Below are 15716 nucleotides of genomic sequence, written 5' to 3'. Positions count from 1 at the left end.
TAGGTTAGGTTAGGTTGAAAAGAGGGTGCAGATATTAATCCCCCTCATGTCACTATGGACATACACCTAAGCCAGTAATCGGCTTGTTGTGCGCTCTAAAAACTATAAAGTAACCTCTAAAAAAATATTTTAAGTTAGGAATTCCGTGCTACTTACAAAATCCTTAATTGTTTTCAATGTCACTCCCCTAAGTTGGTTTATGTCTGATATTGTGCATCCACATAAGTACCGGTATCTGTTGGACGCGAAAGCCGGGCAATGACAAAGGAAATGCTCCAACGTCTCATCATCTTCCCCGCATGCCCTACACATGCTATCACTTGCACAATTTTACATAAGTGAGCTCGTAGTCCGATGTGTCTCTTTATGATACCAATAGCTATACGGACCTCTTTCTTGCTTCCTCTTAGTATTAGCCTCGTCTTCTCACGATCTGGATCCCCCCATAGGATTTTCGCCGCCCTACCGACCGTTTTACTGTTCCATAATGTTGCATGCGCATTTGACGCCCACTCCCTTAACACGGATTTCGTCGACCCGAAAGGCCAAGTTTATTGACGACAGTCCTCTGGCCTTCACCGCCAAATCATCTGCCCTTTCATTTCCCCTTATTCCGTTATGGCCCGGCACCCAAACGATGCGGATTTTCCCATCCTCAGAGAAGGCGTTAATCTCCTTCTTACACTGCAAGACTGTTCGTGACCTTACCGTCCTGGTTGTTATTGCACTTATGGCAATTTTACTGTCGGTAAAGTATTCACATACGGCGATCTCGCGTAAGCCCCACACCATTTCTCGCTTTCCGTTATCACCCATATCTCCTCCTGCAGGACCGTATTATGGTCAGGCAGTCTTAAACAGATCTCAGTCCCTGGGTTCTCAATGTAAACCCTCAGGCTCACTCTGTCCTCTAGCTTTGATCCATCCGGGTAACATGATCTTCCAGATGGCAATAATAGGGATCCGTCAATTCAAGACTGAGCCGATGGCAGCAGTACCTCGCACTCGACTTCAAGGTTTATCTCAGATATCCGATCGGAAACCTCTTCCCTTCCTTCCAGGTTTCCTATCGTCGCCTCGATTATACCGCGATGGTATGAGCTGCTCCCACCCTCAATCCATTCTCCCATCGCCTTAAGTCTCGTAGCCGCAGTGGCTGCCTCACACTTAATCTGTATGTCAATGTTTCGGATATCTAGAAAAGTCTGTAGTGCACTAGTGGGCGTGATCCTCATCGCTCCGCCTATGCCAAGACAACAGGTTCTCTGAACCTGTTGTATGGTCGTTATGTTGCACTTTTTTTCTCCATAGCAGCCCACCAAATTACCGATGCGTATTGGTCTAATCACACTCCTGTAGAACAAGTGGACTATCCTCGCATTCAAACCCCATTTCGAGCCTACGGCCCGTCTACATAGTGCCCATCATCTGTGAGCTTTCTCAGTACGATCCTGAACGTGACACTTAAAATTCAGTTTCCTGTCCAAAATCACATCTAAGTATTTGACCTTGTCAGATATCGAAATCGTCTTATTGAGGAAACGTGGTGCGTTAAATTGGCCCACCTTCGTCTTTCTCGTGAAGACGCATATTTCAGTCTTCACTGGTTTAACATTGAAACCTCTGGGTCTAGCCCAGTCATATGCCATATGCAAGACCCTTCTGCATAGCTCGTTTGGATTCTTACCCCTTAGAAGTTATAGCATTGTCTGCGTAGCAGAGGGGTTCAAACCCCTCCTCAGTCAGCATCCTTAATAGGTCATTGGTCATGGTGGTTACCCATAGGAGTGGCGATAAAATGCCCCTGTGGCGTGCCCTGTGCCACTTTCTCCCTTATATTTATGCCATGGGACACACAATTTGTCCGCTGGTTCCTTAGCATATGGTTTATTTACTCTCTAAAGACCGGGTCCATCCGGTACTGGTTTAAGTATTTGATCAGTGTGTCGATCCGCACATTGTTAAAAGCCCCCTCGATGTCAATGTCCACCGCCAGTGTGTACGTTTTGGCATCGAAGCATTTATTAAATTGGTCCACATTCGTCTTCCTCGTGAACAGGCATATTTCAGTTTTCTCTGGTTTAACTTTGAAACCTCTGGGTCTTGCCCAATCATATGCCATATGCAAGACCCTTTCGGCCCTTTTGCATAGCTCGTTTGGATCCTTACCCTTTAGAAGTTATAGCATCGTCTGCGTAGCAGAGGGGTTCAAACCCCTCCTCAGTCAGCATCCTTAATTGGTCATTTATGGTGGTTACCCATAGGAGTGGCGATAAAATGCCCCTGTGGCGTGCCCTGTGCCACTTTCTCCCTTATATTTATGCCATGGGACACACAATTTGTCCGCTGGTTCCTTAGCATATGGTTTATTCACTCTCTAAAGACCGGGTCCATCCGGTACTGGTTTAAGTATTTGATCAGTGTGTCGATCCACACATTGTTAAAAGCCCCCTCGATGTCAATGCATACCGCCAGTGTGTACGTTTTGGCATCGAAGCATTCTTCTATTTTATGCATAAACTGGTGCTGGGCAGTCTCCACCGACTTTCCCTTGACATAGGCATTCTGTTTGTATTTGAGCAGTTCGATGGATGTCCTTTACACTTTATCATGGTGTCCACAATACTTTCCATGGTTTTAAGTGAAAAGGACGCAAGGCTTATGGGTTTGTAGGCATTTGGTGTCGCATAACTTGCCTTGCCGGGCTTAGGTATAAACACCACCCTTGCCTTCTGCCAGGCTTTTGGAGTATATGCAAGTCCTAGGCGCGCTGTAAAACGCTGTGAAGCGCCAGATAGTCTGCCTCTTTCTATAGTAATATTCCATCAGGTTCCGTAATTATAAACTTTCGATCAACGTCATTATTTCAAGATTCCCGTGTCTCCGTAAGTCCCTTCGTATCCTGTGGAAAATGGGTTTTCATCAAAAGCTTCAACATGTCCTCCGTTGTCTCTGCTCTCACTCCCGTGTCGACTACTTAAGTTTCAGTTTGCGCATGGGGTTTTTAGAGAAGCTTTTTATCTTGGCAGCGTCATTAGCGCTATCGACCTGTTCGCAGAAAAGCTTCCAGGAGACACGTTTGGCCGCTCTGGTAATCTTGTTGTATTCCTTGAGCAGTGTGTAATTCACATCCCAATTAAACTTCCGCTTTTTTACGACGTACTCTGGTAAAAAGTCTGCCGATCTCTTTCCAATATTGCGAATCTCCCCGGCCATCCAGGGGTTTTCTTGCGCTGATTTCGTTTCCCGAAGAGGACAACTATCTTCGAAAGACCTCACCAGTGCAGTCGTAATCCTGTTGACATTTTCGTCAATGTCTTCTATGCTTGGAAAATCTAAATTATCTTACCCAAGTCTTCTTCTGTGTAGCCTTCCGAATTTTGTCGAGTTGGTTTTCAACTTATTCCGGAATCTTATCGGATTCGGCGCTGGCCGTGCTATTCTAAACCTAATGTAGCGATGGTCAGAGAAAGAGTGTTCCATGGAGACCCTCCAATCCTGAACCTCGTCGATTAGATTTTTCGAACTTATCGTCACATCTAATACTTCCTCTATTAATATAGGTAGCGGTGTTACCAGTGTTAAGTGTTATTAGGTCGTTAGCATTGAAGAACTCTGCCTGGGCTTGGCCACGCTTATTAGTGTTGGTACTACCCCACGAAATGTGATGAGAATTCGCATCGCACCCAAATTTATTAGTTCTATGGGACTTGAGCGAAGATTTGGGAGCAGTGAAGTATTATTTAACAAAATGCTTTACTTTTTGAATTTTTGATTTTCCAAGGAAGATATTTTGCAAATAATGATTTTCTCATGTGTTATGTACGATAAACTTTATTAAAATTTGATGAGTTAAATTAAATATTTACAAAAAATTCTAAACTTCCAAAATAAGGAAATATATTCGAATAGGAAAGATTTTTTCGCTTTATCCAATTAGTACATAACATTTTTGATGAGGCATTTCCAATATAATAATTAATCATTGGGCGCTAGGTTTTTGTTTAATTTTTCAATCTAAATACTTTAATATATATATATATATATATATATATATATATATATATATATATATATATATATATATATATATATATGTATATATATATATATATATATATATATATATATATATATATATATATATATATATATATATATATATATATATATATATATATATATATATATATTGTTTTTTTATATAAAATGTGTAAATGTGTGGTGGTAAATTCCAAATAGTATATATGCAGATATGAGTAGTTACGAAAGAAATAACATGTTTCCTTTGCAAAATAGGGCGGCTTCGCTCCGCTCCGTTCCGAATCCCTTTTTATAGCACAATGTTTTTATAATTTTCTACAATTTCACATTTGCAATATGATGACTTTGTGAAGGGACTTGAGGATATAAACTATCATTATAATGATATTATGGTCACTGGTGACTTTAATAGTTATGTTCCAATGCCACATACTATACAACGACAACAGAGACTCTTATTGACTTGTTGTTCGTAAGTTCCAAGACTGATGTGAAGTTATATGATCAATTATCGGCACCGCTATTTTCATAACATGAATATACAAGTATAACATATACGTACAGAGACTATAGAAACATTGATTATAACTCACTACTTTATGAAATTGGCACCCTTGAGTGGCAGGAGCTTTATGGTATGTCTTGCGTGGATGAACAGACTGCATCGTAATTTGAGTCTGATTTTCGACAAATGTGTTCCGATGAAGACCCGAAATGTTTTTCGAATGGGAATCAGTGGTTTGATAATGATATTAAAGTATTGATACGTAAAAGAGATTGTGCGTACTCTCGATGGAAGCGTTTTAGAACACCTGAACTCTTTAATGATTACAAGCGCGCGAGGAATCAGACCACTTCTGTATTAAGACGAAGAAAATAGTTTATTTTAGGCATAAATTTCAAGAGGCATTGAACACGAAAGATACTTGGATACATATTAAGTCAATTGGAATAGGAAGTGATAATGCATCAATTGGTAGACATGTTGATTTAGATGAGATTAATAGGAGTTTCTTGAACATTTATTTTCCTGAGCCAAACGTACATTTCTACGCAGTGAATTTAGTAACGTAAACCATAGGTGTAACAGCACCTCACCAAATCTACGTTTTGATCTTGAGCGTTTTGAACAAAACGATATCGTTAGCACTGTAGAATCGATTAAGTGTAATGCCATTGGTTCTGATGGTATTGACCCAAAATTTTTTAGGATACTTCTACCCTTTATTCTTCCGTATATGTGCCATCTTTTTAACAATATTATTTTAAGGGGCTGCTATCCACAGTCTTGGAAACGGGCAAGGATAGTCCCAATACCAAAGAATAACCAGGAGTTTAGGCAAATAGCAATACTTCCATAGTCTCTAAGATATTTGAGACTCTAGCCAACCGGAAAATATCAGAATATTTTACGAATAATTCGCTGAAAACAGATATTCAATCTGGTTTCCGGCCAGTTGCACTAATGCACTTTTGAAAGTAGTTGAAGATGTAAGCAGTGATATTGACAGCGATAAAGTTATTTTTCTTGTTCTTTTAGATCATTCGAAGGCATTTGATGCCGCTGATCCCAATAAGAAGAAGAACAACGGATCTTATATTTTCCTATCTTTCGAATAGAAGCCAATCGGTATGTGTTGATAGATGGTGTTCTAGTTATCTTCTAGTGTAAAGAGGTGTTCCGCAGGGGTCTGTATTGAGCCCAATCCTGTTTTCCTTATATAGCAATGACCTTCCTGGACAGTTGCGCAACTGTGGTATTCATGTGTATGCCGACGACGTACAGCTGTATATGAGCTCCACGCCGGAGAGGCTGATCAATGGCGTACTTGGCCTTAATAGTGACTTGGATAGGATAAACACATGGTCAAACGCCAACGGACTACTTTTAAATCCAACAAAGTTAATGTGCCTTGTAATTGGTAGGAATCGGGTGACAATGCCGCCCAATCTTGATGTGGCAATTGCTGGAGCCCCAATTTGGATGGTTTCATCTGCAAGAAACCTTAGGTAGGAGTTTGGTGATAGACTTTCATGGAAAAATCATATCTGTATGAGAGTGGGCAAGACCTACGGCGTTTTACGAAATTTATATATGAGTCGACAGTATACCCCTTTGTCAATAAAAATGCTTTTGGCTTGGAAATTTATTCTGCCGAAACTACTATACTCTTGCGAGGTTTTTTGCGGTTGTGATGTAACTCATAGGAATAAATTGCACATGGCCTTTAACGATGTCGTTAGATACAACTTTGGTTTGCGTAAAAGAGACCGGGTATCTGACTTTGCCAGACAAGTATATGGTGTCTCATTTAACCGGTTCCTTAAGATACGTTCGTTGTTAATGATCCGCAAGATAATTTATGCCAATGAACCGTCACATCTGGCTTCTGTATTGCGTTTTGCCAACTCTACAAGAGGTAAAGAAGTAATACAAATTCGTCATCAATATCGGGTCTCTGAACAATAGTTCTTTGTTAATGCTATTCGCCTCTGGAATAATCTTCCTAATAGTAATCAAATTATTAATAATGAACGACAGTTCAAATCTTTGATTTATAATCATTTTAATTAAATTTGGTTTTGTTTTTTTATAAGTATTTATTAATTTATTTTATCAGTGACATTGATTAAATTGTTAAATACTCTTTAAAGTTTCTTTTTCTTCTTTTTTAATTTTTTTAACCTTTTTGTTGCTTAAATATTGCATCAGTAACTTTGCTTAAATTGTTAAATATATTTTACCAATTATTGTTCTATTTAAATGAAAACTTGTTGAACTTATTGTATTTACCAATTTACAAAACCACGCTTATAAGACACTGTCTTTTGTATGGGTTTTATCATAATAAAATACAAATACAATACATTTTCCTTACATTTCCAAAGTTGTGTAGTAAAAAGGGACCTCCTTTTTATAGACGAGTCCTAACGGAGTGCCAAAATATCAAACCTCTTATAAAAGTAGAGATCGGTTTTATTGTGCCATAAAGTTAGATATTTATTATAAGTAACACATAAGTTATTGACTTTAATTAAGTTTAGGCTTATAATTTTTTCTATAAATAAAATAAAAAACAAAACAAAATAAAAACATGGTATTACACAATTTATACATATTTTGAATTTCAGTGATGATTTTTTATGGAATGTACAAATTATTAATTCGAACCAAGATTTTCATATTTCCTTTGTATATTTGATGAAAGTATTTTGGAAACTTATTCACATTAATCACTTTTAGCTCTGTTTTGAATATTTGCGATGGGAACAGTGTTGAGCATTAATCCTAAGGATCGCCAAAATCCAATTTATTCTGGTCAACATTATTTTCAATACCGACAACAAGCGGAGTCAAAAAAGGAGTATAATACTGACAACGTTCATGCAAATGATTCACAGCTTAACAACTTCTCATATGAACAATTAAATAATGCGAAAAATCGTGAGAATAGAAAAGTTCATTGCTCTCATTTTTCAAAAAATGGCAATAGCAATCACAACGGATGTTCAAGTGTTAAGATAAGCAACTTGAATTCAAATAATATTCACCAAATAAATAATAGCACCAAAGACACCATAAATAACGATTTAGATCTTCACAATGAAAACACAATAATATTATCTGAAAAGAGTAGCATAGAAAAAAACTTAAAAAAGCATTCAATATTTATGAATGCACTATCCTGGAAAAAGATTTCATCTCACAGCAAGAAGAAAAATGAAACCAAATCAAAATGTTCGAATCTTCCCGTTGGGAATTGCAAGACACAGTTTACTGACTCCAATTATACATCCATGGGAGACAAAAACAAAAACTCTCGTCAAAACTTTATATATATGGATGACCATCAAACGTTTAATTCTGAAATTAGTCAAGAATCGTGCTTACGTTACTTATCATCGAAAGATAAAATAAAAAACACATTGGACATTGTTAAAGCAAACAATACCAATAATATATTGAATTATAATAAGCTTGTACAAAAGCAGCCCTTGGCAATATCATTGCCTACTCAATTACAATCGTCGACCTTGCAAACAAAAATCAACAATAATGGACCCAGAAAAACTGTAATACAGGTGAGAACGTAATACAATATATTTTCATTACAACTATGATCTGCTTTCAAATGCCAGAGCAGATAAAAAAAGGGAAAAAAATGAGGTTTTGGTGTTTTAAATTTAAATTTCTAATTTAACGAAAATGGCAAATACTATCCCTATATATATATATATATATATATATATATATATAAAAGAGACGCGTGATTGACTGATTGGCTGACCGACTGATCACTGCCGAGCCCAAACGACTAAAGCTAGAATCATGAAATTTTGCCCGAATGTTGGTCCTGGGTCGTAGGCGCGAGGAATGGATGGGGTTGGTGATATTCGTACGTTCAGATTCTAAAAAGTTTGGACTGTTTGCACAAGGCGAACGGAAAGGGCTAGGAGGATGTAATTGGGCTCAAATGAAAGAGCGTCTCAAAAAATAAGGTTTGAAGAAAAACATTTTGGCACACCGTACCGCAATTGGGAGAGATAGTGAGTTTAGTGCCGACATTGGTATTTTTTTTACGAATTGAGGTAGAGGTCTGAATTTTGGTATTTTGGTAACCTCATATGGGGGAGCAAATGGGTTTTTGGAAATTTTTACATTTTGGTACCAAAGTTGTTACCTTTTTTTTGCAGATGGAGCTAGAGTTCTCAAATTGGGCATACCGGTACAACATGAAAATAAAAAATGGGTAACTAATCTTAATCTATAATCTTTGTTTGTTTGTTTGTTTGTTTGAGATGTTGAGCGGAACGGCGGTTTTGTTATTTCGCTCCGCAAGAATTTTTCGTTGACTCGTAATAGGTCATTATTTTTGGAAGAAGAATTTAAGTCACTCAAGGATAGCTATGATAGTGGTATCCATTAAATAGTTGATGATCTCCGAATGTTTCCAGTGGAGCGGCAGATCTAAAGCTCGGGAGTGGACTTAGATTGGACTCCAAAGACCAAACAGTTGTTGTGGTGGCATCAGGCCGTAGTCTGTTGTCTGCTACTGAAACCTCGACTGGTGGAGCGGTAGCTCCAAGCTCGAATAGCCGACAGGGGCTTTTGACGCAGACGCCTGGTTCGAATCTTAAGGACAAGGCCAAACTTTTTCTATTTTTGCATGCCTATAATTTGCATCGGCTTTCCCCAGCACACCAACACGGTCTTTTAAAGATTGGAATAAAAGAAGACGCATTGCTTTCAGGTTTATTGAAAGGCTGGGTGCAATCCGAAGACTCACTAATTTGGGAGAGGGACTCCCCAAATTGAACTCGGAAATTCGCTGCACAGGCCACCCCAAAGACTGTCTAGATTCGGAAACTGCACCGCAGTCGGCCAAAAGGCTGCTGTCACCTGGAGGGTATCCCATGCCCAAAATAATGGGCATGGGATGGGTCCAAAAACCTTTGCTAATGTCGCTAGGGACAGTTTGGTGATGACAGTTGTCGACAAGGTTGCATACCTAGAAATAATTGGAGTGAGATAGTCAATGGATTGTCAGCGGTATGCTCCCTTGGTACGGATTTTTACGAGCTGAGCCAGAGATTTGAATTTTGGTATATAGGTACACTATGGTAAAATAAGATGAAGGGCAAATAAGTTTTTGGAAATTTGTAGATTTTGGAACCAAAAAAGTACCAAAAAAATTCGAAATGGTAAACTTTGAACAGAGCGGATAAATAGAGATACAATTTTGAAATTTGACTTTAAAGAAAGATTTCTTTTTTTTCTGCAAAATAAAACGGGTGATACGAAAAAAATTAAAAATATTACTATTTTCAAATTATCGCAGTCTTGACAAAAATACGATATTTCATAAGAAATCACAGCAGAAGTGTGAGGAAACTTTCTCATTGTGCTATAATTGAAACCTTGAAAGTATAAATTTAAATTCGTACATTTAGGTACTTAAACTGAAAAGTGGTGCTTTCTTAATGGATGGAGATAAAACTCTGGCATTTTGGATGCTGCTACATCTTGGCAGTATATAAATATATGGCAACTGGAAGATTTTATTTTTAATTCATGCATTTAGGTAGGAAAACTTACAAAATGTATCTTTCTTTTCAATTTGAGCTAATGCTTTTAAAATTAGAATACAGGTACACCTTGACAGTATATAGTGAGAAACAGGAAGATATTTGTGAAATTCGTGCAATTTGGTACTAACACGTACAAAATCGTACTTTCTTTATGGATTTAGGTAGATGTCTGAAATTTCGGACGCTGTTACACCTTGACACTATATAGCGGACAACTACAATATTTTTTGTAAAGCGTACATTTAGGTATTTAGACGTTGAAAAGGTACTTTCGTTTTTATATATTGAGCTAAAACTCTCAAAATTCGGATACTGTTGCCGATGGATCGTATATATTGGGCACCTAGATAATTGTTGTGCATTAAGGTAGTGAAACCATAAAGGTCAAATAATAACTACAATAGACAAGAATACAATAACAGGGATTAAAATCGTAATAACAGTACCTATAGTAAAAGACTCTGTGTAAAATTAACAAGGTAGATGAGGACTCCATACAGATAGAAGAGGCAAGAAATCTATAATTCTTACAGGATCACAACAGAAGAAAATAATTCAATAGGAGCATCAAAACTCAATTTCACAATAAACGATTTAAGCTAACATCATGAATTTCATATCATTGACAAGGATTTTCCAATACCAACGGACGAAGTTTTCCTTTCGAAATTCCTATGCAATTGACTAAGATACATTCACTTTAACGCTCAGTTTAGGGGTGAAGAGATAACCATTCGCATGAGGTTGTTAATAAATAGGAATTATTGTACAACGGTATTGTATAAACGTTCAGAAAGCCATTATCTTATTACATTTGATATAAGTGAGGATAGTTTAATTTCTAATAAGCAAGTCCAGTTAGATATATTTTTGTTAGTAACACAATAGTACCAGGGAACGGATTCGATGGATAAGGACGCGATTTTAGAGGATATTAATTTCGAGATAGAGCCTTTATTCGGAAGTAATTAATTTAGGACATCAGATAACGGAAGACGGTACACGAACAGAACAATACCCAATTCCAAAGGATTAAGATGAGGTCAAAAGATTCGTAGCATTTTGTAATTATTACCGAAGTTTCATAAGAAACTTTGTGGAAATCACAAAATGTTTAAACGATCGGACCAGAAAAGGAAAGGAATTGGAATGGACTGAGGAATTTGAAAAGGCTTTTAAGTTGCTCAAGATAAAAATAATTAGTGCGCCAATATAAAAAATATCTAGATTTCGAACAAGCGCTCATATAAACAACCGATGCATCAAACTATGCCTTAGAAGCTATCTTATCACAAGAAAAAATAGGAGAAAACTTACTAATTTCATATGCGAGCAAAACCTTGTCGAAACGTGCTTTGAACAAACAAGTGCTTGAGAAAGAACTACTCGCAATCCATTTTGACATGGAACTTGGTAGACCTATATGGTAAAAAATTAATTGTAGTGACTGATCATAGATCCTTCGTTTCGTTTTGCTCTCACAAAAATTCATTATACAAATTTTCTCGTACTATGATTTTGAAATTGTTAATAAAAAAGGAAAAATTAATGCAGCCTTGTTAACTAATATGATCCCCATAGATAATTATCATCTTCTATGGGGATCATATTTCTTAACATCTCAGCGTCTAATTTCATTCTTGACGAGGTATCTGCATTAATTTTTTCTTCCTTATCAAGCCATCAAGAATTTTAGTAACACACATGGAATGCAAGCAAAGCAAAATATTAAAAATGTCAAAATAGATAACTAGAAAGACATATCCCAAGGCCAACATAACAACCATATGTGGGAATGTACGTCGTTACAAGATATAATGGATGTTAATAAAGATCTAGCAAAATACAGTTTGTCACTAGAGAAGGTTATAATTTATATGCGTAAGCAGAATATATAGAAACTCGCCTTATAGTGCGAGGATAGTATTTTTGAGCTCATATCGAACAGATAAAATTAAATACAAAAATAACAGCAAACATTGACTTCAGGAAATAAGAAATTTCGAATTAAAAGTCCATATTATGGACAAGTATTCACAAATGAAAAACATGGAAGAATTCAACAATTCACCAATGTCGAGGCATTTTGGTATTAAATTAAAACAAAGTTACGTTTGGAAAAACATGAGAAAGATGATTAGAGATTACATTAGCAAATGTGATAAATGTTTGAGAAATAAACAAACGAAGTATGTAAAAGAGAAATTGATTATAACAGAAAGTACTTGCATCTGTCTGTCATCTCGTTGACAGATCTGCGACAGTCGAGGATGGCTTTTGTGTTCAGAAATAAGTATTCCAGGGATGTAATGGCTGCCTGACTGTCGGAGAAGATATTTATGCCAATCGTCGTAATGACATTGTATCTTAGCCATTCGACCACTTCCTTAATTGCAACGATTTCCGCTTGATACGCACTGCAGTGGTCGGGTAACCTTTTAGATATGAACAGTTCTAGATCTTAAGAGTACATCCCAAAGCCCAGCTGTTCGTTTAGTTTGGAACCATCCGTATTGAAGTCTATGCAACTTCTATCACCTATCTAAGCTCACCCTTTTATTTTCTTAGCTCCGCCTTATAGATGCCCCAATCGTGTGGTGCTCCCATTGCTTTTGTTTTGTTGAAGAGTTTTCTGCAGTCCTGGTCTCTGGGGTCCACCATGGCGGTCGCTGTTTGCCCATTGGCTTGGCACTAGGACATGCTGACACAAGCGAGTCATTCAAGTCATTCGTGATCCGCTTGACCATTATGTCTATATCCTTCGCAGTTGCCACTTCTTTTTCTGGTCTAGAAGGGATAAACGTGCAAAATTTGTGCCGAAATTTATTTCAATCCGCCTTTCTTTTGTTTAGCCGAGGGACCACTCCTGCAGTATTTTCTCCAAGGTTGAAACTAATATAACGATGATCAGAGAAGCTGTGGTCATCCAACACTTCCCAGTTGCATATTCTTGCACTAATATCTTCCGATACATAGGTTATATATAGTACCTCCTGCTTGTTCCTGGTAATAAAGGTCGATTTATCCCCTATATTACAAATAACCAGATTTCAACTTGTACAATATTTGATAAGCAACTCGCCCAACAAGAAAGCAAAAACAAAATTTGAAAATAACAAAAGGAACCAAACTAAACTAAACATTAAGATCAAACACTGTATACTTTCGCTCACAATATCAAACGCGTAAAACAACAACAATGACTGATAAAAGTTTTGAACGCTCAATAACCAATTACAGCGATATTACTATACCTCCGCAAGCACCAAAGCGTATGAGAGAGATAATCCAAACATCGTACTCTGAGAGTGTTTGCAAAACACTTCGCTTGTCCAACTACGAGTAACATCAACGCATTGGAATGATTACCGACAAAAGATTTGAGTAGCAAAACAAAAAAAAAACTTACTTAAATCACTCGATTTTTTTAAACGAGACAATAAAACGCTTTTGTCACTAAATCATATTGGTTTCTATTCCCCCAGCGTCATGAGTATGTTACTGTTCGCGCCATTTTTCGTTTTATGTGTGTAGTTATTGTTCTTAACTATAATACACACACAAAACCAAAACTCGTTGACAGATACGTAGTACACTACGCGAGAAAAAAAATTACTCAGCTGTTTACGGCACGGTACACTACCTGGTAATTATGTCATATATGTGTGGCACATATAAATGCGCAAAGTCTTAACAACAAACTGGATCAGTATAGACAGCTTTTTACCATTACTGAGTTGATCTTATTTGTGTTTCTGGAACTTCCAATATAACTCATGATGCTAGACGGTCTCTTGCTGGCGGTGTGGCTATTTATATAAAAAAGGGCTAAATAACAACCTTAAGCTCAGATCCAGCGATGAATCCAATATGGAATACCCTTTATTGAGATAACTATGGAAAACGAAACAACAACTCTCTTTGGTTATATTTATAGATCCAACAACAACATCGATTTTGAACAAATTAGAGATGCTATTGAAGCCTTATCTTTAAACTATAGTGATGCAATCATCTTAGATGACTCCAACACCAACGTACCGGATTGACCCGATGAAGTCCTTCATGCCGCCTCAGTGTGCAACACACTGCTACAAAAACAACAGCAATATGATACTTGACAATAGCCTATCTAACATGATGCAAGCACTTGGATTAGTCTCATTTAATACCATCAATCCAGCACATTTCACCAGTACAAATTCAAGCTTACTTGATTTAGTCTTTGTAAATAACAAATCCAAAGTACTTATCTAGGACCAGCTTTATGCTCCGGGCTTTTGAAAGCACGACCTACTGTTTTTTACCTATGTTAATACCAGTTCTACGAAATACACGTACCGTGATACTGAAACAATTGATATAAGTCGGGTAAACTCTGGTCTTGACGATGTCAATTGGGATGCCATTTATTCATTTAGCAGTGTCGATGACCAACTCGAGTTCCTACAAAACAATATTTACATGATTTATAACTACTGTGTCCCTCTCAAAACCAAGGTCAATCATAAGAATCAGCCGTGGTTCAACAACACAATCAAGCTTTTACTTGAAAAGCGAGATTTTGCTTTTCAGAGATGGCAACGCTTTAATAGCAAATCAGAAATGGAAGACCATTCGTGAAGTTGGTATTGGTGGTAGACAAGCTATCGCGGCAAATATTGAATTAAATACACTTAATGAAAATTTTATAAAGTCAAATAGTACCAGTAACATCTTTAATGCCTACTCCTGTCTTCATACAGCTCCCATTGAAAAAGATTTCTCATTTCGAAGCGTCAACAGTAATGAAGTCATGAAGAGCATTTTCGTAATTAAATCGAATGCAATTGGTACCGATTAATTGAGTCCAATTTTTATATAATTTGTGCTGTCTAAATTATTAACGTACATAACGTAGATTGGGTAACAATCTACTTTTCCTAGACAATGCAAACTGGCAAACATTATTCCAATACCTAAGTCAAATAATGATATTCGGCCTATAGCAATATAACTTTTTTTATCCAAAGTCCTCGAACGTTTACTAAATTCCCTAATTTCCATGTTTCGTGAAACTGAAAAATTGTCAACTGAAAACCAATTTAGATTCCGAAAAAAAGAAGCTGCACCACAACTCTTATCGATGTCGTCGAAGATCTCTGTCAAAGCCAGGACAATAAAATTACATCTTGTCTTGTTCTTTGGACCACAGCAAAGCCATTGATTCAACCATAACATATCGTTGTCAAAACTTGAAAAATTATTTTACTTTTCTAAAACTGTCTGCAATTAAACTTCATCGGTCCTTTGCTATTTATTCTCTATATAAATGATCTTCCCGACGTTGCTGAGACATGTAGTTTACAAATCTATGCCGATAATGTACAACTATATGCTAGCACTAAAACTGTGAATATGAGTATTTGTATTACAAATCATTCATTCAATTTAAAGCTCACATAGATAAACTATATTAATCGTGCTTCCGGCAAAGTACATGGTATGCTTAGAAATTTATGGACCGTGGGAGCATGTGCTCCACTAAATATGCGGATGATGCTTGCTAAGAGATATCTAATCCCGAAATTTCTTTACGGTTG

At 37.0% G+C, this 15716-nt stretch overlaps 1 protein-coding gene across 7 annotated transcripts in view; it reads left to right on the top strand.

The window, feature by feature from the left end:
• Positions 1 to 15716, top strand: part of LOC106090318 (cyclin-dependent kinase 5 activator 1) — a 428985-nt gene that overhangs the window by 100005 nt on the left and 313264 nt on the right. For all 7 annotated transcript variants that reach the window (XM_059365389.1, XM_059365384.1, XM_059365390.1 and 4 more), the window contains one exon: positions 7289 to 8127. In XM_059365389.1, coding sequence (XP_059221372.1) covers positions 7309 to 8127 — 819 coding nt within the window. In that variant the 5' untranslated portion in view covers positions 7289 to 7308. The remainder of the gene's footprint in view (positions 1 to 7288; positions 8128 to 15716) is intronic.

This window comes from Stomoxys calcitrans, chromosome 3, assembly GCF_963082655.1.
Source record: "Stomoxys calcitrans chromosome 3, idStoCalc2.1, whole genome shotgun sequence".
Classification (NCBI taxonomy): Eukaryota; Metazoa; Arthropoda; class Insecta; order Diptera; family Muscidae; genus Stomoxys; species Stomoxys calcitrans.
The sequence above is the reverse complement of the archived record's forward strand: the minus strand, read 5'-3'. Positions and strand labels throughout refer to the sequence as shown.